Source organism: Manacus candei, unplaced genomic scaffold, assembly GCF_025592945.1.
Source record: "Manacus candei isolate 608988 ecotype Guabito, Panama unplaced genomic scaffold, ASM2559294v1 h1tg000063l, whole genome shotgun sequence".
NCBI classification, from domain to species: Eukaryota; Metazoa; Chordata; class Aves; order Passeriformes; family Pipridae; genus Manacus; species Manacus candei.
In genome coordinates, this window is record NW_026138111.1 from 1,095,652 (window position 1) to 1,121,207 (window position 25,556).

The window sequence follows — 25,556 nt, forward strand, 5'->3', positions numbered from 1 at the left end:
ACCAACTCTTGGATTGAGTTGCATTAACTGTTTTATACATTAAATAGTTTCATCATGGCCAGGCTTAGCGAATGAACATTTGGGAAGGGCTCTACCCACACTCGCTACAAGCGCGTTGGTGGCTAAAGAGGCCAATGCAAGATAGACACGTCTGGTTGTGAAAGGCACAGCAGAAAGACTCCTTAGGTTGTGTCGACAAGACACGATTCTTCCTGTGTTGTCTTTTCTCCTCAAGAGTGATCCTACCTGCTTTCTGAAAAGAAGCAGCAGCATTATAGATAGTGTGTCTCCAGACCTCCCGATTGGAGGCCAGAGTAGATGATATTAAATGATGATGATATTAAATAGTTTAAGTTGAAGGAATTTGATATCTAGCCCAAATGAATGCTTGAAGTGTGCTCAATTAGAGCAAACTTGCTCGTGGCCTTGTCTGATTGAGCTTTGAGTATTTTCAAGGCCAGAGTTTGCATGACCTTTCTGGGCATCATGTTCTGGTCCTGAATTATTCTTCTGGTATGGAAAAACCCCTTTTTTTAATCAAAATTTCCATTATGACAATTATGACAATACTGTAGTTTGAAGTTTTACAGTGTTCATGGAGAAGCAAGGCTTGTAGATGATAGAAAATGTAACTATTTCTTCAGAAGCACCAAAAAACCAAAACACTAAACCACAGTCTTCAATATTCTGCAAAAACTATTATATGTTGGACGTCATAGTATTGCACCACAATGTTGAAGTCAGTTGGTTGTAATAATCAAACTAGTAATTACCTCTACTCAGGTCTTTCCCTCTTTGCCCTTGATGTGCCCAAGAAATATGAAGTTCAGTGTTGTCCTTCACAGAACAATTACATGACCAAAAGTGCACTTTAGGGCACTGTCTGTAGTCAGTGCAGGTCACGACACAGCAGGACATTTCTGTCTGCTTTAAAATCAGCTTTTGTTCTAGCTAAATGTTTGAAGTGAGCTTTTCACACTAATATGTTGACATTGCCAAACATTAGTTGTATCTACCATATAAGTCTGTGGTTAATAGGAGTTTGATTTCTACATGTTTAATATTTTTCAAGTACCTGCTTGTCAAAACAGAAAACAAAACACTCAGACAAACAAAGAACATTAATAATACTGTTCTGACAATAATCTGCCTTCAGCTCCAGGATAGTTGCTGGCTGACAAAACCCTAGGTCTTTTTGTAGGTTGTACTAAGTACTAGTCATGATAAAATGGGGAAAAGGGTAGGATAATTATAGCATGCCTTTTCAAAAACATCAAAGAGTAAAGCCAAACACATTTCAAGTTCATTGAAAAATGCTTTTGTTTCTGCTCTGATTTTCAGAACCCATAAGTATTTTGTACAGTGTGTGTTTGAAAAGACAAATATAAGACTGTTGATGATAGGCTGCTTTTCTAGCTTTTGGCCCACGAACCACTAAGAAAAATACAGGTCATATACAGTGGAATGCACTCGACCCTAATGGTTGTTTACTACTGTGTAATTACAGAAAATAGGGCAGAGCGTGATCCACATGCAATTTGGAAAAATCTGAAAACTCTGAATACTGTATATTACTAAATCAGACTCGATTCCTGTGATCAACCTTATTCTTCATTCTGTCATCCTCTTGGGAGAATGAGAGAATGGCAGGAATGACATGCTGTGGTTTAGTTTTTAAATTAAAGCATTTTCTGAGAGATATTTATACATGGAACTGTGGAATCATCTACAATTTAGTTAGACTGTTAGTAGTATAGATGGCTTTTATGTTACAAGGTGTACATGTCTTCCTTCTGGCTTCTCTTGATGATACAGGTAAGGAGGAAGAATATATATTTTGAAATTAAGGCTGGAACACCAATACCTGTTCAAAGTTATGCAAGTTCAGTAGGAGACCCTTCTACATTTTGTGCCTTTACACACTTTTGTTTGATGTTCTCCAGTTTGTCCAAAGTACTCAGACCTCACTGAAGTCAATGGAAAGCATTGATCACGGGTTGTCATGCACATAAGAATAAGTTTGGAGGGAGTAGGTAATGTTCAGTGGGTCCAGGAAGTAGACTTTGAAGATAAAGCACAAAATTCCCTCTGGGGGAGATGGATGTGGTATACCTTTATAAGAGAGGAAAATAGAAACTGTTTATATTACTCATCCTATTGAATTACTTAAATGATGCATAGTGCTGTTGCAGGCATCAGAGCATCTGGAAAAAAAAATCACCCCAAATAAAGTAAGGAAATACTGTGCATTAGCCTTGCAATGCCTCTCTACTTTTTTCTCCCTCACATCCAGGCTGTGCCTAGCTTTACTCAGTGTTTTTCTTGGCTGGAATCACTTCTTTGTTACCCACATATAATGAGATTTTTTTTTTGTAAAGCAATAATATAGAAAATAATTAAATTATGAATATGTTTAAATAGTATAGTTTTAACATTTTTCCCCTTTTCTTTTCATAATAGGTAACACCACCCTTCAGACCAAAACAGGGAGTATCACAGTAGGTATGTTCCACCATCTCTCTATCTCTTGCTCCTCCCTCCTCCTTTCTAAAACCTAAATATTCACAGGGAAAGTAAAAAAGAGGTGGTTTGGCACAAATGTTTTTGCCCTCTTTTCTTTGCAGGAGTAGCCCTGATAGCTGTGTAGCTGAATGAGATCCTTTCCAAACTTTGCTGTCAGTCTGAAATTCTGGTTATTGCTATGGCAGAAAATTGAAGTAAAGTAATTGTAGACAAGGCTCAATGTCCTTCGAATGTCTGTAGAAAGATTTCCCCTTCTGTCAGTGAACTTCGTTATGGGCCCAAATCTAAGACTTCTGGTGATGGTGTTACCGGTAGTCCCTCACTAAGCATTGTTCAGGGACAATCTGTACCATTACAACTCTTCTTATGTTTCTAAGCAACCTGTATTAACATTCTTGGAGAATGAATGCCATACACATTCTTATGAGTTAGTCGTTAAACCACAGAATTAACTCGAGCTTGATAGTCTGTTTTTCCTTCTCTTAAATAAACTCACAGAGTATGAAGTGTGGTTAAATAAATGCCTCTTAACCCAGGAGGTAGCTTTTTCCGTCAAAACAGATGATGATATTTTCCTTAACTAACCAGGTTCAGCTGAAACATTAAGACACATCTGACAGTTGGAAGAAACCTTATTTTTCAGATTTCAGTTCTGAAAGCATTAGTTAGACTTAATCTTTTCCTAAAGCATTAAACATCCTTTAGTATTTTTATGGATTTTTTTCAAAGGTAGAAGACTTTTAAGTTCCAGGGGATTCAACTCTAAAAATGTGAGAAAGAAAATGTAAAGTTTTAAGTGAAAGGTTTTTGTGCATGAGGCATTTACACCCAAGATAGCTTGTTGAATTGCCAGAGACCTGACAGGGATTTGCTGATAGAAACAGGAAGAACAACTCAGATCTTCCAGCTTCCTTGGTTGTGTTAGGGCTGGGTTAGGTTGTAGTTATCTATTTCACCAGAGGCAGAATTTTATCAGTTATCTGAAAAAATGCACTAATCTCTAGGTTTTTTGAGTGTGTCCATGTTTTTGAGAGATTTGTTTACGAGTCAGACTTTAGTTGAGAATGATGGACTTCTTTTCAAAATATTTTTGGGAAATTACAAGTGACTATTTATGGTTTCTTGTTGTATAATTCCACATTAAAACAGAAAACCAATGCTCTTGTCTTTCAGTCTCTTTAATTTTTTGCTTTTATCTATTTATAAAGTAGTTTGATTTGGAAATTTATTTTGATATGAGTTTTTTGTGTAAATTTTTTTTTTTAAATATTATCTAAAATTCAGTCCAATTTTAATCATCCAGCGTGTGGCAGTATTTCACACTGGCATCATTAAATTATGAAAATAGAGATTATTCCTTTTTTTTCTATACTGTGAGCATTGTTGGTCACTGACAAACTATTTTCCAACTCTATACTGGAAACCTACTTCTAACAGTTGTTTGATGGGTTTTGAATGACTTGTTAATTTAAAACAACCAGACCTGTTTTTACTTCTAGTTTGTTACTACTTAAAATAGTAATTAGAAACCTGAATTATCTTAGGGAGTAATGGACTTGTAGTACTTTCTTTTTAGAACTTGTGTAATCTTTTAAATTTTTATTCAGTAAATTCATAGGAATACTGAAGTTGGAAGAGGCATCAGAAAGTTGCAGAATTGTAAAGTGATTGAGGTTGGAAGACACTTGTGGAGGTCATTTTGTCCTGCCCCCCTGCTCATGGGGAAGGTGTTCCATGCCCTGACTATGTTCATGTTTCTCAGTCCAGTTACTGATGTCTCCCTTCTCTTGGGAGCTCCAACACTGGTTGCTGTATTCTGAGTGTGGTTTAATAAGTGTAGAGTAGAGGGAAATAATCCCTTCCCTTTATACACTGGCCATGCTCCAGATAATACTGCCAAGTTGCACTTATTTTCTGCCAGGGCACACCACTGGCTCACATTCAGTCCTGCTAGAATTTGCTTATTTCTCAATGTTATTGGTATGGTCTGATTGTGTATTCTGTACTCTGCTGCCAAGCTAAGTTTTCCCCTTCCAGCTCAAAAGACCCATTGCTTTTTCTTACTGAAGTACTTGTGTTTAACCCAATTATGCATTGAAGAAATTAGTCTTCTGTGTTTGGTATAGTCAGAAATGATAAAACTTATGGTGGTTGTTTCATTTCAGAGGAGAGGAAACCACCTTAACCAGCTTATGGGCAGCAAGGATTACTGTGGAAAGGAAAACTCTATATTAAGCTCACAGAAATTCTAATTATTTTTTTACAAATACATCAGTGTCAATTGGCCTTACTCTGCTAATTTCTTTCTTCGGTAACCCAGTCTAGACAACCTGAAGGCTTCAGTGTCTTGCTGTGATGTTCGCTGTCTCAAATCAACCAAACCCCAACAATTAAGAACAATTAAGAACCTTCTCGAAGATAAACCTTTGAGTAAAGTCCTGACATGAAAGTGAACTGAGGTGTCCTGAGATCCTCCACGGTGATGAGAGTCATCATAAGACAATTCCCTAGTACAGACTCATAGAATGGTAAGGCTTGGAAGGGACCTTAAAAGTCACCTTGTCCCAACCCCCCTGCCATGGGCAGGGACACCTCCCACCAGCCCAGGTTGCTCAAGGCCTAATCCAGCCTGTCCTTGAACAGCGTCGAGGCATCCACAGCTTCCCTTGCCAACTGTTCCAGTATCTTACCACCCTCATGGTGAAGTACTGAGACAAAATGCCAAAGTTTTATTTCAAGAAGGGAATCAATTAAGGAAAAAAAATTATAGTATCGAAGACCATTTTGGATAATTGGAAAATAAAACAGTAAACAACTTAGTGTATTTAGAAGTAGTACTGCATCTGTGAGATTTGTCTTGAGGATTCAGTTTTTTGCTAAGTAATCTAGGGAATTCTAAAATTAAAACCCTCATTTCTGAATTCCATTAAAAGCAATTACTGTACTTCATAAAGTACAACTCTTAAGTAGTTTAAAAGAAAAAAATCCATGCACACACTTGTCTCTTAATAGCAATTAGTTCTGTTGATCTCATTTTTGCCATCTGCTTTAAGTGTGTTAATGCTCTGGCTGTCATTTTAAGTGTCCTTCATTTTCCAACTTCATGTCTCAGAAGTTGGCCTCTTTCTGTATTCTGCTGATGACAGACCTGTCATTTTTCCCCCCATCATGCCCATGCTTTCTTCCACACTGTGCTATCCAAGGGTGCTGCTCTCCAGGTAGGTTGGAGTCAGCTCCAAAAGTCAGATGCTTTTTCTTATCCCTCAGGTGTCAGGTTATGAAAAATGAAAGTTTTAAAAAGAAACAGTCCATTATGAGTTAATGTCTACCAAATTATTACTTGATTTTATCAACAGTCTTTTTTTCCATGTTCCCTTTCCCTCTCTCTTTGTCCATTTGAATGTAGATTATATGGCATTCTAGACAGAGCTTATGTCCTGGAGAAACTGCTTCTAAAAATTGGAGCATGTAGAGCAGGTAGCTGCTGCCTGAGTACAACAGCATTTTCCTTGCAGCTTAAAAGAATAAACTATTTTACTTCTGTATGTGTTCTTTTAGCAATAAACAGTTTTGGTGATGTTACATCATGTATGTTTTACAGCATCTCATATCATGGTGCTGAAGATTCTGGATGTTGTTACAGTAGTTCTTGAGTTTATATTGTATTTGGAGGAATATGTAGGGTTTTCTTTTCTCTTGGAATAGAATAGACTATTTCAGTTGGAAGAGACCTATGAGGATCATCCAGTCCAGCTGCCTGACCAAAAGCTAAAGTGTGTTGTTAAGGGCATTGTCCAAATGCCTCGAAAACGCTGGCGGATTTGGGGCATCAACCACCTCTCTAGGAAGCCTGTTCCGGTGTTTGACCACTCTCTCCATAAAGAAATGCTTCCTCATGTCCAGTCTGAACCTCCCCTGGTGCATCTTTGAACCATTCCCATGCATCCTTTCACTTGATACCAGGGAGAAGAGCTCAGCACCTCCTTCTCCATATTCCCTCCTTGGGAAGCTGTAGAGAGCAATAGGTCACCCCTCAGCCTCCTTTTTGTCAAACTAGACAAGCCAGATGGTTTGGTTGTGGTTTTGGTTTTTTCTAACAGATTAAGTTATCCAGAAGAGACTATGACCTTTAAAACCAATGGATATAACTTTAAAATCGAGATAGAAAACATCATTTAGAGGTAAGAGGGGTAGTCTGGACAACTTAGTTAGCAGAGGAATTGTTTTCATGAGAGATTTCTTTGCTTTGTGTGTCACATCATTTGTTTTGCCAGGCCTGCATGGTGACTATGGTCAGGATGGATAAAGATTTTTCAGTATTATGTTCAAAGAGTTTATTTAGCGAATACATTTCAGTTTCTCACAATATTTTTCATGTGAAAGTTTTAGAGCTATGAACTTAAAGAAGAAAACTTGCCAACCTTCTATCAATAAGCAATACCAGATAGCCAGTTAAGCAGGAATTAAATCGTCATCACGCTTCATATATGCTGGAATTTTATACTTTCTCCAGTCTTTAATCAAAACATAATAAATATTTTGTGTTTTCCTGTTGAGATTGATTTTGTCACTGATTTTAACATGAACAAGATCAGTCCTTATGTGCTATTAGGAAAAGTATGTTTTTGCTTAGATTTAAGGAAAGATCACTAGTATTTAATCCCTTCTTCAGTATTTGACTTATAAAATGAAAGAAGAAGTGATACTAAAAATTGCCTTTGTAGGCCTTTCACTGATCTTTAATTGTATGGTCTTTCTCAAGTTATGTGACTTAGGTCTTATTCTTCAAGCTGTATTTATTTTTCATAAAACTTAACAAAGACTTTGTCAAGGACACCTTGCTTCACACTGCCCTTTTTTTCCCTTTTTTTTCTCTAGTACTAGTAAATTAAATAGCTGAAGCTGCTCAAGAGTGACCATCTGTTCCGTTTCCAGTAGAAGGATTTATCCTTGTTTTTCCCCTTGAGCTGTCAGTCCTTGGCAAACTCTGAATTCAAACTATACGCTTTTTCCTTTTTTTTACCTTTAATTATTCACATTGATCTCAGCTAAAACTGGGTATATATTTAAAAATAAATTACCTTAGGTTTGTTCTGTCATAACCATAAAATATGCATTGTCCCTATTATTATTTGTTGTGTTTTGTCCTACCAGCCTGTGCTACTTAATATGGAGTAATTTTTCATTGTTGAAATATTTATTTATTTAAATTTGGGCACCTTTTTTGTTATATCACCTCATCTTTATTTGTTTGTTTTTTTTTTTTTTAATCCATTCCCCCCCCTTATTTGTTAGGAGTTAGAGACAAACTCAAGACAGCATCTTTATGGCTTTGCAGAAGTAATGAACAGCTCCAAGTCTCTTGGTATTCTTCTTTGTATCTGAGCACTTGTATTTAATATCATAGCCATAAAATTCATTACATAAATCATATTAAGTTGTTTCCATGAAATATATTTCCTGTTACTTCCATAGGTCAAAGATAAACAGTTGTTTACTGTGCAATACTGTAATGTCAGGTTTAGTGTTTGGTTAGTGCTGCCAAAGTTCTTTGTGGTTTTGAAACTGCTGTAGTTTCTTCTCCCATATGAAATTTTGTATTAGTGATGTGCTCTGGGGGTCAAAATCTGGCAAGTCATCCTCCCAAAACAGTGTTCTTCAATGGAAAGATGTTCCACTTCCCTTGAGGTTGTTTTGTGCTTTCCAGGTAAATCTGTGCCTTGGTGAGCCTGTGCCTGATGCCCTCTCCCTGAGCCTGTGCCTGATGCCCTCTCCCTACCTCCTTTCCTCATGTTTATACCTTCTCAAAACAAAATCCAATCCCTCACAAAATGAGTATTGTATTTTTTTTAATATATATTAATTGAAAATCTAGAACACTTTGTTCAGTTGTGTAGTGGGGCTGCTAGATTCACAAAAGGCATCTTTCCACTGGGAAGAATCTCACAAGAACTGCTTTTGCATTTGAAGAGTGGGAAGAGAAAGGCTTCACTGAATAAACCTTGTCCCTGTAAAGCATCAGCAGCTGGGGGTGGTGTATGGACTGTTTGCAGTTGTTCTCCCTGGAGAGGGTCGCTGTCTTATCACAGGAGAATTTTCTTTCTTCCTAGAACTGATAAAGGCACTTACTACATGTTCTGTTTCAAGCAGAAGAGTCAAAGGCTGGATATTTCCTGTATCTGTTGCCAACAAAATCTATCAAGATCATGTGGAGAGTCAGTAATTGGCTGTTACTAAATTTGAGTCTGCAAAAACAGCTTTTTCATGAATATCTCAAGCTATCACTACTTAAAATGTTTATAAAAATGTTGATACACGTCCAATTTTCCTGTTCTAATGACTCTAACTTTTAAACTTTGATTATTATGAACAGTGTTTTAAAAAGTCATCAATAAAATGTTTCATTGTCACTTACACAAGCAAAACTATTTTCCAGATCATTATAAATGAAGAGTTAAATTTCTTTTTTCAGATTTGGAACAGATCTTTAACATAAAATCTTGAGATGGCAGAAGCATTCACATTCTAGTTGTTAGTGTTTTCTTTTTAGCCAAAGCCAGGCTTAGTTTCTCAGCTGACTAAATATGGATTAGCTGCTTTTTTTAAAATTACTTTCCCCTCCAAAGAAATCAGCTTTAGCTGTGGGATAATAATCCTTTTCCATTTTTTTGCTGTTGTAACCAATGCACTGATCTTTGGCATCTATTCTCAAAATCTGGGATCAGAAAAGCTCCAGATGAGTTTATTTAGAGCTAACACTATATGGCAAAGGTAAGACATTAATGCAAGACGTCCTTGTTCTGATTAATCAAGTTCATTCTCTCAGTAATATTTTTACTTTTTAAAATGGAAAGTTTCATTCAGGTTTGGTTTTTTTTGTTTTAGGTATTTCTGAAGGCTTGACTGTAGGTTTTTGTTTTTCCTGTGCAGATCCAGAAACAAGTCTCTATCACTATTTCATGATTTCTTGCCAATAATTTAATTTTTAGTGTGATCTCTAAAAATATATTTCACTGACTGCCTTTTACTCATGTACAAATGTAATTTTTTTATGCTTCTCTAGAGTTTCTTCATAATTTCTTTGCAATTCTTATTAGCTATAGGTCAGTTCAGTTGTTTGAGAGTTAACTCTTTGGGACTTCACTGTAATATTGTCAAAGTCTACGTATTTAAAAATGGAAAACATTGCAAATAATTAAAGACTACTAGAGAGTACAATTAAAGTTTCTCAAAGACTTTCTGTTTGTAAAAAATGCTTCTTCACAAAGCTTTGCGATCATGAATTTCACCTAATAAGGTATAAAGGGCTGCAGGCTTCCCAGGGCACAGAACAAATGCTGTTTTCCTGTGTATATTGAATGGTTATCTCAAACATTTGTCTAAAATTCAGATGTAGTGAATGAGAATTTACAAAGTTATTCTGTGTAACACGATGTTACAGTGCACAACTGCAAGTTCTCCCTGCGCAGAGTCTGAGCAAATGAACTCTTTTGGAAACTAGAATAGATCTTAGTGCTCAAATACTGTGCTTGATCTTCACATGAAGATAAACACATCCTTGTAGAAAGATGTACAGTGAAGTTGAGGCCTTGTAGATGTAGAACAACTGCAGGACTATGGCCTTAGGACCAGTGTGTGCCCCAATTCTGGACTGGGGAGATAAGTTTTTTCAGAAACCTGTTTTTCTAGGCAAAGTCTGAGATTTGGTAAATTAATATGATACTTCTTAAACACAGAAGGATTGACAAAAATTAGTTCAAAGAAACTATAAAGACAGATTATGGAAAATATTTATTTAAGAAGAATGAATAATACACAAGTTTTTTGTTTTTTTTTTTTTTAGATTCTTCAGATGGAAGTCTAAAAGCTTCTACATATCACGGGACAATAGATGTTTATGTCAGTCAATTAAGAAAAGTGGATCTGAAATCCCAGAAAGGTTAGCAAACTAAACCAAATATTTTTTGTGGCAGCTTTTGATGTAAAGTAACAGGGGATAAGGTTTGGTTTTGGGTTGGGGTTTTTTTTTATCTGTCTGTAAAAAAAATAGTTTGTGGTTCTTTGTTATCTACATTATCTTTTACCTCATAAATACTTTAAATATAGCAAGCTATAACTACTTAAATTATATAAATACCTATATGAATACTTAAAATACAGTAGCCTCTATAAGAGTCAATGATACGTAAGATGGATTTAAAAATGTTTGTGGTTTTCAATATTTTTCCCCAGCAATATACCCAGCAGAATTCTGCAGAGTTGACTTGAATTACAGTGCTTGTTACCTTGAATACAGTTTACTCCATGATACTTCACGTGCAGAGTGATAATTGACACACACACATTTATTTTTTCCGCCTTCTGAGTGAAATGTCTTACTATGAAAATTTGAAGGCAGAAAAACAAAGATGAGAGCACCTTACTCTATCATTTTTCCTTTGTCTTCTGTTTACTCACTAAAACTTCACTTCTTAGTTAAAAGCTCACAACAAAAGTTGAATTAATAGTTTTGCCATTCAAAAGATACAATGCTGTAAATTACAAAGCCCTGAATACATCTTGTTAGTCCTGGTTTTGAAACAAACAAACCAAAAAAACCCCACTCTACAGCATTTTTATGTTTGGTGTTATCATCATGTCAGGGACTTCAGGTGAGTTAAATGAACAGAGTATTTGGTACACTTCTGTCCTCTGTGAGACAGTGCCTGTGCCCTTTTAAAACCTAACATTTACTCAAAATGGCAGTGATGATAGCAATGTATTGAAATCACTTGCGTGTCCTGTACAATCTATTTTGGTTTCATTAGTGCAAAGAAATTTATTTTTACATTATTTCTTGGTTACCTTTTGAATCACTCATTGCTAAGTTAATGTCTCTTGGCAAAGAGGAATGTATTTAATAAAAGCTAATTAATGTTATTTTCAAAACATTGAGATCTCTTCTGGCAGCACAGTTTAGTGAAGGCAAAGTTGAAGTTCTGTTTTCATTTACCCTCTGAATTCAGAGTAACTGCTGACAGCTGCAGTGTAGAAAATGTCCCATTTGTGATAAATTAGCTGCATGTGTGTTGGGTTTTATGAGTCACATCACTGAGCAAGTCTCCAAGGAGGACCCAAAGATGAAGACCTTTTCCCTTTCTTATCCTGAGGCTTTTGTGTTTCCAGCAAAATGTAGACCCAAATTATATTGACAGTTATTTGTTCATTAGGACTGTCACAGGCAAGTCATTCTGCTGATTCTAAATTGCATAGCAAGAGTTACTTTCTGATGCTATGTAGCTGTTATAACATCACTTTCATTACCATGATCTACTTCAGCTTTTGGGATGGACATCAAGAAACGCTTTTATGTTTCTCTAAAGTGAATGTTGGAATTGGGAAAAACTAAGGAACACATATAAATAAAGTGTATACTGAATTTTGCTGGATTTTGATTTAATGTGTAGGACACAGCTTACAAACTTTGTGACTAATTCCAAATATGACTAATTTGGGCAGGTTGGGAGCCCACCATCTGCCTTTGGTCTGATGCATAGAACCACATAGTTAGGGGAAGCAGAAGTCAGAATTTCTGGTTTTAATCTCAAAGGTAGAATTATTCAGGCCACCAAAGCTGCAATTTTGCTAGGAGTTTACATTTTAGTGATACATAGTCTCTAAACTGGTTAAGTCACTTTTGAGACTGCATCTGTTGGAGGATGTGAACAGCTGGCCCTGAGCAGTGGTCAGAAACAATCACTAATGTTCACAGTACGTGAGCGAGTGGTGTCTCGTTGTTCCAGATGAGCAATTCTTTCATCATGTGCCACGCAGTGGCTGGATTATTTGTCCAGTCTGGTCCCCTGTCCTTGCTCAGGGTGTAAATATGCAACTAGAAGATGAAACTGAAGTCATAATACCTGTGAGATATAGTAGATTTGCTTCCCTTGATCATTCCTGTAATAAGATCCCCCACCAAGAGATGTTTCTAGCAGTGTATGTCAGTGTTTATTTTCATGTCTGTGAAAGAAATACTGTGACACCATTTTCTATATGTGACATACAGTGCTCTGTTTATGGTAAATGAAAAAAAAACCCCAAAAAACAAAACAAAAAAAACCAAAACAACAAACCACAAACAAAAAACCAAACACAACCAAAGGATGATTTGATTCAAGTTAGTGAAATAATTGCTTGTTTCATGCTTTGATCTCAGTGTTAAACTAACTAGCTTTCACTTAAATTTATACCAGGTTCAATTACAGTCAAGGTACCTGCCTCTCTCAAAGCCTATTTAGAGTTGTCTGGAAGAAAAGTGGATGTGAACTCAGAGATCCAGTTAAAAGAAACACAGAGAGCCTCCAAAGATGATCACGTAACTATAAGTGGTAAGGCTTACTAATCTTGGCTTCCAATAAATGTCTGTCTGGCCTTAGTCAGAGGCATCTACACTTTACTAGTTTATTGCTCTTGGCAGCTGCTTTTTCAATCTGTTTCATGCTCAAATGTTTACTTGTGCCATTGTACTCCCCATTTCACTAGAGAACATTCAAATTTTGATTGGTAAATGACTTGTGAATGTAGTCAACTGCTTCTCTAACAAGTCTTAAAGCCAAATTCATCCTAAGCATTATTCCAGTGCATTTGTGGGAGGTAATCCAGAGCTGACTTTGACCCATTGCTTTGTTGGCTTAGACAGGCACATATAATAGATTGCCTAGGAACATCTATTAAAATATAATAAAAAGTTTTCCCTGTCTGTCTTGGAGTGGAGGGGGGAAATAAAAGGGGTATATGGCATATTTATGAATGTACAGTAGTGCAGGATAGGCTGAGAAGTTGTGAGTGGGAGATAACCAGAAGTGCAGAAGAAGCTGGAGCTGGAAGAATAGACAGTACATGGAAAGATACCTGCAATTACTGGAAGCATTCTTCTAATGCATTTAAAATCAAGCTCAGAATCCCAAGTCTTGCTGTTTCCTGCTTGAGAAAAAAGTTTTACAAGTCATTGTCAGGGTGTGTATTTCTCTCCCCTTGTACAGATGTGTCTATCTAGAAGTTCAGGCTGTTGCTGTTACCAATTATGCAGTTTGCTCTAAAGGAAACATTGAAAAAATGTGTCTGAAGGCTCCAGCTTTGTTGGAACGTGTTATGTCAGAGTGACCTGATGTGATAGAGGATTGTGTGAGGCTTTGATTTTTGCTTTGGTTTTAAACCTGAGAAAATAAGCACAAAAAAATCTTGTCCTCTCCTATGTAAGATGTTAATCTCTTAAGTAGGGAGAAGTTAGATGTGTAATTACATAATTTTAATATGTAGCCTGCTTATACATATCTTTCTGCCTAAGAACAGTATCTAGTACTTGAGTTTACTAGTGGTTATTAAATACAATTTCTTTAAAATCCATGATTAGAAGTTCTCAGGTTAGAAACCTAGAGGATCCTAGATTTTAGCAAGACTATGGAATGAATCACCTCAGCAGTAAAACAAGACTTCTCCCAGTGAATGAGGACTACTGGCCAGGCAATCATCTTGTTAAAGAAAAGAGTGGAGTTTCAAATATACACAGCTGAATGACTTCTGTTGTTTCACAACCCAGTCAGTGTTTACATAGGACAGTCGTCCCTGAAGCGGATGCAATTTTTCAACCCACCATTCTGTATGAAAATGATCTTGGCAGTTGAGGCCGAAAGCGGCTCTGATTAGTTAACTCTTGAATATACATGTCCCAAAGGCATGGAAATCATCAAGAATTATGCAGAGGCAACAGCATTAGGCTACTGATAATTAATTGCTTAAAGAAGTTACAACATTACACGAAGAATTTATTAAACATAGATCTAAATTGATCCGAGGACAGGTGAATGAAAAATAGACCCTGGAGTGGATTTTCTGCAAGATACAATTCAGCTAAACTAGTGCTGGTCTGAAGTAATGTCTCTTCTTCAGTCTTTATACCCAGCAGTTATCTTTGTGTGTTTTCTCACATTATGTAACCTATGATTTATAGCAGCACTCTCCTCTCTGTTCTTCACTGACCACTAAGAAGCAATAAACCTGAAGGGAGATGAAGTAGTTGGTTTTAACGTGTGCTTTGCTCCTTTTTTTACCATTTTGAAAACAGTGCCTCCCCTTTCTTTGCCAAGTTGGTAACGTTCCTCTGGCATGGCAAGGGAGATGCTTCCTCTTCTCTTTACCTTATCACATGGGGATGGTGTATTCTTTCTACAGGAAGAGCACTTGTCCCCTCACTCTCAGCAGTCTCTTCCTCTTAAAATTGATAGTTGATCATTTTCTTGTACAAGTAGATTCTCAAATAATTAAAAATTAATTAATGCTATTTCTGCATCATGAGGACATTGTCCACTGTGATGTTCCAGGTACAAGGTCCATAACTGTCTTGCAGCTGCAACTGAAGAGATGTAAAGTAGAGAGTGAAGAGGGGTTTTGCCAAGTGGATAAAACCTGTATCACAAGAGCATAGCAGTTTAGTTTCTTTATGCTTCTGAGTAAAAAGGTTAGTTTAAAAATAGATGATTTTTCAGAAACTGGCTAGTTCTCATGTGGATAATGCAGGAACTCTCTGCTTTCAGAAAACTTTACTTGTCTCTAGGAATACTGTGAAGTTGTTAGAGAGAAGGCTGTCCAGTGGGAAGGCGGGGTTGAGTCCTGTGACTTGAGTAAACAAGAACTTAGTCTATCACCTGCCCTAGGAAAGCCTTCTCTGCTGCTGTTACAGCAGTTACCATGTACATCATCACAGGCTGCACAGCCCCTGCTTCCACACTGAGGGGGAAGTCAGTACACTGCAATCCCACAAGCAGTCACATCCAGGGGTTTGCAAGATAGCCAAGGAATAGAGTGGGATTTAGTGAAACGAAGAAGATGAAAGTCTGGAGTGAGTGCTCGAGAGACAGTGATGAGAGTGTGAAAAGGTGTTTTGCACTTTAAGAAAAGGAAAGGACTTTCCTGCAAAACTGGGACACTTGCTGAGAAAGGGAGGGGATTAGAGAGCAGTGACAGGGAATTTACTTTTTGAAGTAATTTGCAAGGACAAGGCATCTGTTTCCATTGACATCAGTAGGCACCCTTAGAAGTTATGTGTATGGTATAACGAAATCTGTTACAAAAATAGGGAGTTCATGCTAAGTACTGGTCCAGCTTCCATCTATGAAAGTGTTTGGCTGTCCACTTTGGGAGTGCTGCACTAATTCCAGTAATTTCTGATGGGTAATCATGGCAAAGTGTTTTTTCTCTTCCCTGGCAAATAGGGAAGCCCTTGCTTCTCAATGATTGCCTTCTCTGTGTCTCTAGGTCTGCCTGTATTCTTAAATCACCTGGTTTGAGAAGTTTGTAGAGATTATTACCTAGAGGTACTATATAGGTACCTAAATAAGTAAATAACAAAGTACTTATATAAGAAGTAACTAATAATTACCTGTAGGTACTATATAAGTACCTATAGCTATAAGTAAGAGGAGGGGTAGCAGGCTAAAAAGTGTTCAATATTTAAGCAGAAAAGGAGCTTAGGAGATTGTCGTGTCAAAGGGGTTACAAACATGTTGAAGGTTAAAATTCAGATAATCTTAATTTACATGCTTTTTAGGCCATTTTCCCAGTAAATTATTTTAAGTCTGAAATACGAAGGTAGGAACAGTTACCTGTGTAAGCCTAAGAGGAGAAATATTTAAATAAGAATATCAGGAAGTAGTAATGTTACAGTGTTGAAAACAATAAGCACCACATTAATATGACTGTTCTGTAAAACTAAAAATAATCCCTTGGCTTTACATGGCATTAGTAGCGCTTTGCTGGACTGCATCCAGTTTTTAATACTGTACTTCAAAAAAGCATGGGGACAACTGTAGAATCTCTAAAGGAGAATACATGATAAAAGGTCTAAAACCACACTTAATGAGAGAAGACTGAAAAGTGGTGGTTTTGTCTAAAAAGAGAAGACTGGGAGAAGAGAAGATTCATTTTTCTAGTAGTAAGAAATTGCTGCAGAGAAATAAAGAAATAAACTTTTCTGTCCACTCGCAATAGGACTAGAAATTATGATTTGACCTTATGGTAAAAGAAACTTAAGTAAATAGTAGTCTTTCTGATAGCAGTAGGACTGTCAGTACTGCAGATTGTGAAGACCAGGTGATGTGAGCATGTCAGGTTAAATTCAGTGCATCCTCAGGTTGCTTTCATCCCTGTTTTCTCTCGTCTTAAGTTGATGTGACCATCTGCTTCTACCCACTCCACAGTAACAAAGGAAGGTTATCAGGCACGTGAATGAATGGGGACTAAATGAAATGTGGCTAGTGGGCACACTTCAGCCCATTCCTGTTGCCAACTTGTGTGTTGCCAGCTGTAAGCTTTACTGGAAAAAGTCTTGCAGTCATTCAGAGACTCTCTTTGGATCCTTGGTGTAATGTAATCCCTGGACCTTTGGATAATGGTGTCAATTTCCAAACCATGTAAATCTTCCATCTCTGAGTGGTGCAATGGACTCATCTGGTTTCAGATGTTTCTCCATCCCTGGCCCCAGTTCTAGTGTCAAGTTCATATCCAGTGGCAACCTTTCACCTGACGCCATCCATCTGCTTGGTGCCAATGAGCTTTTAACTGGCAGTCACTTCTTCTGGTTTTCAGCACTTGTGTGAGTTTCCTTGGTAAAAGTCCCACCGTGTCACAGGTGCTCCTCAGAGACTGGGGATGTTTATCGTTGTCTCCCTATTCTTATTTTCTCAAGTTGTCAAACCAACCTCTTTGTGTTTTTCTGTCCTCATACGAAGAGCATACTCTTTGGGAATTACTTTCAAGACATACATTCTCCTGATGTCAGCCAGCATGACAACAATTGCAGCAGTTAACAGGATTTTTAGGTTTTGATTCTAATCCCATCCTTTCTACGGCTCTTGTGCTTTGCTAAACCACACGTTCCTCTGAGCCATGCCTTCTGGTGACCATACACACAGGTAGCAGGGCTCTCTCATGCTGACTTGTGCCTTCCCTCAGATGTCTATCCTGGGTATGGAGAGAAATCCCATTTTCTTCTCTAACTCCTTTTCTCCTATGAAAATGTCGAGGTATGCATTGCCTCTACCTTATGGGTTGATCCAGCATCCAGTTATTCTTTTGATCACTAGGAACTCCTTAGATGACCTTCTTCCCATGGCTCTGGAGAGAGTCACCAGTTCCCTTTGAAAAGATGAACATTGACACCACTACCCTATCTCTGACTTTCCAGGTTTCTGTTAATAACACACTTCAAGTCTTTTCATCCTGCCCGGTTCTCCTGGTAGATTGGGGTGAGAAGCACCTTTCTCCTTACAGCAGTCATTCACCCAGGCATGCACTGAAACATTACAACTTCCACATCTGTCTGATGTTCCCCTCTGGAGCAAAGCGGGTTTGGACAGATGTTTCCTACCATCAGGAATAACTTACTTCTCACTGCTCAGGAACTGGCTCCTTATACTGAGAGAGTGGCCTATGGAATGCTGTGGACTTAGCTTTTAAGATTGCTCCAAAGCCAGTGTGCAAGGAAGGAGCTGACTGCATGAGTCTCCTACACCATGCACAAAGCTTTATGGATGGATCTGTCTGAGAGTTTTCATTATCAGAAATTCTGTGTTGTTTACTCCAAGGTATAATGTCTGTGTTTTTAGCTGTCTGGAGTTCCAGGGTTGAATACAAACACAGCTGAAGGGGCAGTGAACAGCATGAGGCAAGCAACTTGCCTTTAAAAGGGAAGCAACTGTCAGTCTGCTGAAACTTAGGGTTTTTTCCTGAAATGTACCAGCTGCCCAAGTGTAGTGCTCCCTCTCCCACTGTGCAGCTGTCTTGGGTCTGTTGCAGTCAGAATTACAGTTCTGGTCCCAGGAGTAACACTATCTGCTGTCACGTCCCTCCCTGTTTTCTCTGTTCTTAGGGCACTTCAGAACTTTCCTTCTTTCTTAGAAGCAGTTTTTATTGACTCATGGCCCCTAGAATTGAGTGGGAAGAGCTTTGTTTTACAGTGTCCCTCCAAACACTGCCTTCTGTGAAGCCTTGATCCTTAAGCAATATCTTAAAAAAAAAATAAACAAAGACCCAGGTTGTATCTGGAAAAGATTACATTCCTTCAAGTGAAATAGAAAGTTCATCCAACTTTTATAAGACACATTAAATGAGATGCTATCCTACAGATTTTTATTGGTTTCAACTTGCATTTAACTCAAGCTGTTCACAGCCTTTTTGATATATACCACAATCCTAACACCACAAGTGAACAACATTTAAAATATGATCCTCTTCTTGTGTTTTATGGTATGAAAATAGAGGTCTCAACTTCTCCAGTCTTCAGGAAGGCAAGTAAATAAACAGTCAGTACTTGACTGTGTAAAGGTTTGCAAAGGTGTTGTCTTCCCTTACACACTACACATGGGGGGAAAAACCCCAATGTTTCTCCTGGGCATTCAGTCGAAAAGGTGGCCACTCAGCATAATGGTGTATCTGTCTTCTCCTGAGCTCATGCTGCTGTCTTGATTGGTGGGTTTTGAAATGAAATCTCTTTATTTATTTCCCCTCCGCCCCCCAATTCTCAATCCAGAAGGCTGTTTGCTTTTGTGATTTAATCAAGCTAGCAAAGTCATCCTCAAAATCCACTTACGTTTCCACAGTGTTCAGAGTACAAGCAGCAAGTACAGTTAAGACCCAAACGATCATCAAAAGGTCTCCAACTAAACCTTATTGCTTGATTAGTGCCTCATACACAGAGCTATTTAAATATTTTAAATATCTTTGAATCTGCTACTAGTGATGGCTTAATAACCTTAAAATAGTTTGAAGATCTTCATCCCTATGAAGTAGAATTTGACACTCACTTTCTTGCAGGCAATTTGGTATTTTCTGCATTCCCCTCACAGGCAAATCTCCAAAAGAAGTATAAGGAACTAAACATTTTTCTACTCTCACATATCAAATGCAAAATGAGAAACAGAGCTCAGATGACCACTGAGCTTTAAAATGGCTCTTGTAAATTTGCTTCTGTGTTTCGTAAAATCTTCTTTAACTTTTTAGCATAAGTGTAGGAGGGTGTAAGCAGTGCATGAAACTTCTTTTCTAGCACTAATTCCATGCTTCACTGTTTGCTCCTTGTACAGAAGTACAAGCCATAGTCACAAAAATGGAGAGAGGAACTAGGACCAAGCACTCCAATATGCAATTTCTGGAAATATATCTCTACCCTACATCTATTGTGTCCTCTCTCTTTAGGAAAAAAGTTGTGTTTTCAATGTCTTACAACTCTGTTAAAGGATCAACTGAAATTTTCCTTTGTTGGTTCAATTTTTTGTCACTTGTAGGCTATTGGTGATGATCATCCTAGATTTAAGTCTGTAATGAGATGGCGAGTCAGTCCGTGGCTTCTGCCTTACAGTAGGAATGGTACTGACACAGTGTGACTGACATTGCTGCTGCCCCGAACAATCAGGTGTGCAGGAATTGTACTGGGACATTCCCACGGAGATACCTGAAGGCATGGTGTAATCTGACAACGAAGGACTTCGAAATGACTCTGTCACTGTTGGGCTCTGAAAACTCTGTACTTCTAAACGGTACCTCAGCCTGTAGTGAATTGCTGTGGGTTTGGCCCATGAACTTAAATGAATCTCACTTAGAACTACCAAAGCACTGAAACGCTATTGAAAAGTTCTGGCACACAGAGCTGAGTTTTGGAAATCGATGCAGTGATGTCAGTTGGACTTCTGCCACTGTTTTTGCTGTGGCCAACATTTAACTTCAGCTGTGTTACAGAGCAGAGCATGTTTTGCAAAGTTGGTTCAGAAACTGCTTTCCTGCTATCCCTCATGCTATTCCAGGCTCAAACTAGTTCTAAACTTAGAATTCAGTCACACGAACACATGAAGGTTGATCTTGTGATAAAGGCTCTGATTAAAAGATCTCAGTTTAATTCCCAATTTGGACACAAATCTGTATAAATTTGGAAGGTCACTTACCCTCATTTTACAATTAAGAAACTGAGGCTGAGAGAGAGTAAGTTGAACTCTATTATACAGTGAGCTTTTCAGAGCATAATTGTGGAACTAAATTTATGTGAAACGTAAGAAGACGGACATTTCAGAGTTGGTTTTTTGGGGTTTTTTTAGGCCATTTTCATAAGAAAACAGTAATAGTAGAAACATGTCTGGTCATCTGGATAATGAGGTCTCTTTTCTGTATTTACAGTAATAATGAAAACTTTTCAAATTACTTAACCAGATTAATATGTCATGTAGTGTCATGGCTTAACTACAACTGGCAGTGGAGCACCATGCAGCGTCTCACTCCCACCAGTGGGATGGGAGAGAGAAGTAGAAGAGTAAAAGTAAGAAAACTCATGGCTTGAGATAAAGACAGTTTAATGGGTAAAGCAACAGCTGCACATGCAAACAGAGCAAAACGAGGAATTCTTTAACTCCTTCCCAGGGGCAGGCAGGTGTTCAGCCATTCCCAGGAAAGAAGGGGATGTAACAGTTACTGGGTAAGACAAATGCTATCGCTCAGAATGCTCCTCCCCTCCTCCTTCTTCTGCCAGCTTTATATACTAAGCATGATGCCATGTGATGTGGAATATCCCTTTGACCAGCTGTCCAGGCTGTGTCCTCTCCCAGCTTCTTGTGTGCCCATGGCCTCCTTGCTGGCAGGGCAGTATTAGAAGCAGAAAAGGCCTTGATGCTGTGCAAGGGCCACTCAGCAATAACAAATTTTACATGTTATCAACACAATTTTCAGCACAAATCCAAAACATGATCCGTACTAACTATTATGAAGAAAATTAACTCTATCCCAGACAAAACCAGTACTTATAGATAGATGTATTGCATTTGTGTGGCAAGATTTTGGTAAGGGGTCTACTACAGGAGTGGCTTCTGTGAGAAGCTGCCAGAAGCTTCCCCCATGTCTGGTAGAGCCAAAGCCAGCTGGCTCCAAGATGGGCACACCACCAGTCAAGGCCAGGCCCACCAGTGACATTGTTAGCACCTCTGGGATAACACAGTTAAAGGGAAAAAGCTGCTGCACAAGCAGAGAGAGGAGTGAGAATGAATATATGAGAGAAACAGCCCTGCAGACACCAGAGTCAGTGAAGCAGAAGTGGAAGGAGGTGCTCTGGGCAGAGATTCCTCTGCAGCCCATGGTGCAGACCCTGGTGAGGCAGCTGTGCCCCTGCAGCCCAGAGAGAGCCATGAGGATGCAGAGATCCACCTGTAGCCCATGAAGGAGCCCATGCCAGAGTAGGGGAAGAATGTAAGTTCTCCTATGGGGGAAGGAGCAATACAGATGATGTGGTGAATGGACCACAATCCCCATTCTCCACTCTGTCCCACTGATGGGGAGGAGGTGGAGAATTTAGGAGTGAAGTTGAACTAGGAAGAAGGGAGGGGGGGAAGATCTTTTTTTAAGATTTGGGTCTATTTCTCATTACCCTACTCTGATTTGATTGGTAATAAAAAAAATTTTTTTTCCTCAAGTTGAGTGTTTTGCCCATGATGGTAACAGATGATTGATCTCTCCCTGTCCTTATCTCAACCCATGAGCCTTTCGTTATATTTTCTCTATCCTGTCCAGCTGAGGAGAGGAGAGATAGAGCAGCTTTAGTGGGCACTGACATCTAGCCAGGGTTAGCCCACCATAACATATTGCTAGCCCATAATAAAAAGTACAGTATTATAGAATAAGATCCAAAACTTTATTGTGATGATGTATTATGGGAAATGAGATTAATGCGAATAAACTGTATCAAGAATGAAATGTCAGCAGCCTCTATTAAAAATAGACAAATTCTACCAAATGAAAGAGTGTGCTTTCTTCCAGGGAGCTTTGAAAGAATGGCAGTGTAAAGATGATACATTTACTGTGTGTCAAATTAAATTAACAAAACTCTCTTTTTCAGGTCACATGAATCAAAAGGATGAAACAGAAAAATGGATTAAAGCTGACACACAAAATGGCAAAGTATATCTTAAAAGCCAAAGTTGGATCCAGTCTGTCAAGCTGAAGAGTTCTTAATGGTGAAATAGGCCAAAGAGATTAAATCAAGAAATTGTAAAGGAACATTTGTGTAAAATTATGGAACTTTGTTGATGTATATTCTTAATATAAGAGAGAAAGGATATTAAAAATGAGGGTGTTTTAATCCAAGATTTGCCTGTGACAGTACTGGTGCTAAACAGGTCTGATGTACTTTTAGTGCCTTTTAGGAATAAGATGGTCTTACATGTTCAGAATTTATATACCTTGACCCACTGACCACGTCAGTTTAAAAACTGGTAGATTTCAAACAAAAGTTTGGAATTGTCATTTAAAAATAAAAAGCATTTTCGACACTTCTTATCTCCAGATACGAGAATTTACTTCCAAGTTGACGTGCTTTGCAAGCTCTGTTACACTTTTAAATTAAATGTCTCAATACTGTGGAAATTCTATTGGTTTATGCAAAATGCAGAGAATTTTCTTTAACCAAATTGTCTCTATTGTGAATAGGATAAAATCACTTTCAGAACTGTAGTTCTTTTGTGGTCTTCTCGTTTGGTGTTTGGACCGTAAGTAGTTTCTGCCTTGTCAGTGGATACTCTGTGTAAAACTATTGCTGTGAAATGGCAAAACTTGCTCCATGTCTTCTTGAACTGCTTGTTTCTGGATAGGAATAAGAGCTCTAGCTATGTCTGCTGCTGATCATCTGCAAAGAAAAGCTTTTAAAGTAAATAGAAGTGTAATGGGTCTGTCTGATTTCAAGGAGGAACACTCCACCAACTGGACTTCAGGTGAGAGTCCACATGAACATTCCCCTGAAGTAAAAGCTGCCATAGAATGGAAGTATTGGCTTGGTAACTGAGAACTGTAATCTGTTTCCAGTGACTTCCATCCCCATCCTGCAAGGCTGCCAGTCAGCTCTTTGAGGCAGGAAGGGAGAGGAGGGAGGTGAGAGAAGGAGGTAGGCCCTGCACAAGGGCAGGCATGATTTTTGTGAAGGATTTTGTGTTACTGTAACAGAAACACACAGTAAAGTAAATGGAGCTTTTAAAAGCCTTTCCATACATCTGTATGGCACCTTATAAAAGAAGTACTGAAATTTGTGTTTTAAAGCTGAAATGTAAGAATCTCTGCCAGACGAGTGGATGGAGAGTAGCAGAGGAGAGTTCAGACTGTCAGCTCTGGTTTTAGGTTGTGTGCGTGTGTGTGTGCTTTAGATCATAATGGTACATTATGAGATGAACTTCTTTGCCACGTGATTCTCCAGAAGGTAAAATTGTCCTTGGCTAATGGACTTCAGTAGTCAAGAGCAGCATTTTTACTGTAATTTAGGGTGGTTATAAACTCCACATTCTTTTTGCTGTTGTGTGTACTGTTGAGATGAAGTGGGCACTGATGTTTATGATAAGTTATATGTATTTTTAATATAAACACTAATATATAAAACACTTCTAATAGTATTACTAAATGCATTACAATATTACTAGTTATTATTATACTTTTAAAAGGTACAATATTAATAAATCTCTAATGGGTTTGGATATTCCAAAAAATTTTTGAAACTAATGATTTCTATGCTGGAGCCAAAGTGAAAGAAGCACCTCAAAATTCACACCACATGGAAACATAAAAACAGTCTAATAGATATTTCAGAAGACCAAGTCCATTTAATGTTCCCATTATTCACACAGAGTACAAAGCCTGTCACCCTCTGAGATTAAGGTTGTGCTTTTTGGGACTGCTGCATCAGCAGTATAAGAAAGAACATAGTAAGAAAACATGTTATTTGTTCCACTTTCAAAAGAAAGCAAGCTAAGGCATTCATATTCCAAAACTAGCAGGACTTAAACATCAGGATTGTTAGTTACTTGCTTAAAGAAGTTTAAATAAGCCAGCAGAAAAATTGTGCTGCCACTAAAGCTAATTATTATATTCTTTCAAAGGTAGTAAATGTTGAGACAAGCTAGAACCTTAATATAAAGGTCAAGAATGAGCTGAAGAAGGACAAATCCTTGGGAGTTTCCCAAAAAACATTAAGTAATGTCTTGTTCTGCTGTAATGAGGTGAAACTATATTTTTCTGTAGACAAGTGAAGATTAGTAGGTTATCAGTAATTAGAATTTGAATGGCAAATCCCATGTGTGCTTTATTTTTTTTTGGTTCATCCATTTGATGAGAAGACGTGTTCTTGTAACAGGAGAAAATTTATTCTTTAACATTTTTCTTATCTGTGCTCTTTTTAATTTGATTCTCCTGATCTGTCAGCTGCCAGCCAGCTCACAGTTCAGATCTGCAGCTTACTTAGAGACAAGCTCAGCCCAAGGGGGTTTTATGAGAATTAGGGCTCTGGGTGCACAGGTGGCTGTTGAGAAGTGGAGAACTGTGCTTAAATATACATGTATCTTTGCATATTAAAGAATCAGCAGTCACTACCTACTCACTGTTCTCAGTTACTCAAGAATGCTGTACTTGATGAGTACCAGCCATGTCAAGTGTGAAGTTCTGTGGGGAGTCAGAGTGTTAATGGCCTGGAGAGGACTTTCATGGCACACAAGAACCCCAAACACATGCGGGCTTATTTATTGCTTACCCTGCATGGGACTACAAAAACTTTCATTATCGAAAGATGAAGACAGCTTGAATCAACATCTGAGGGTCAGAAGTGCTGTCTGAGTGCAGCTGTCTTGCTTGGAGGCATTTGCACTCCCGTGAGAAAGATTTGCAATGCTTCCTTACTAATGCAACAAATGGCCTTTTATTAAAGTGTGATTAGTTTTAAGAAAAAATAATACAGTGTTCTTTTCATGCTCTAGAGAAAAACCCTTGAACTGTAGAAGATTTTGTGCAATTTCTTCATTTTTCATTTGAAGAATTTGTTTATTCAGGCTCTGATCTGTGTTTTTTGGTGAAGGTAGTTATATTACCATCCCAGTCATATCCAAATCAGCATCATTATATTCATGTTTCTCTCAAGACAGCTTGTCTGCAACAAGGGTTTTAAAATAATAATGACAAACATTTTCAGAGGCTGTTTCTACAGAGAACCC

At 38.0% G+C, this 25,556-nt stretch overlaps 2 protein-coding genes across 2 annotated transcripts in view; one reads left to right on the top strand and one right to left on the bottom strand.

Moving 5' to 3' along the window:
* Positions 1-23,246, top strand: part of FAM185A (family with sequence similarity 185 member A) — a 41,123-nt gene extending 17,877 nt beyond the window's left edge. The window contains exons 5-8 of the mRNA XM_051805100.1: positions 2,461-2,502; positions 10,367-10,462; positions 12,756-12,890; positions 22,430-23,246. Of these exons, the coding sequence (XP_051661060.1) occupies positions 2,461-2,502; positions 10,367-10,462; positions 12,756-12,890; positions 22,430-22,545 (389 nt within the window). The 3' untranslated portion in view covers positions 22,546-23,246. The remainder of the gene's footprint in view (positions 1-2,460; positions 2,503-10,366; positions 10,463-12,755; positions 12,891-22,429) is intronic.
* A 1,643-nt stretch (positions 23,247-24,889) lies between these two features.
* Positions 24,890-25,556, bottom strand: part of FBXL13 (F-box and leucine rich repeat protein 13) — a 58,037-nt gene continuing 57,370 nt past the window's right edge. Inside the window, 1 exon segment of the mRNA XM_051805162.1 lies at positions 24,890-25,424. Coding sequence (XP_051661122.1) covers positions 25,245-25,424 — 180 coding nt within the window. The 3' untranslated portion in view covers positions 24,890-25,244.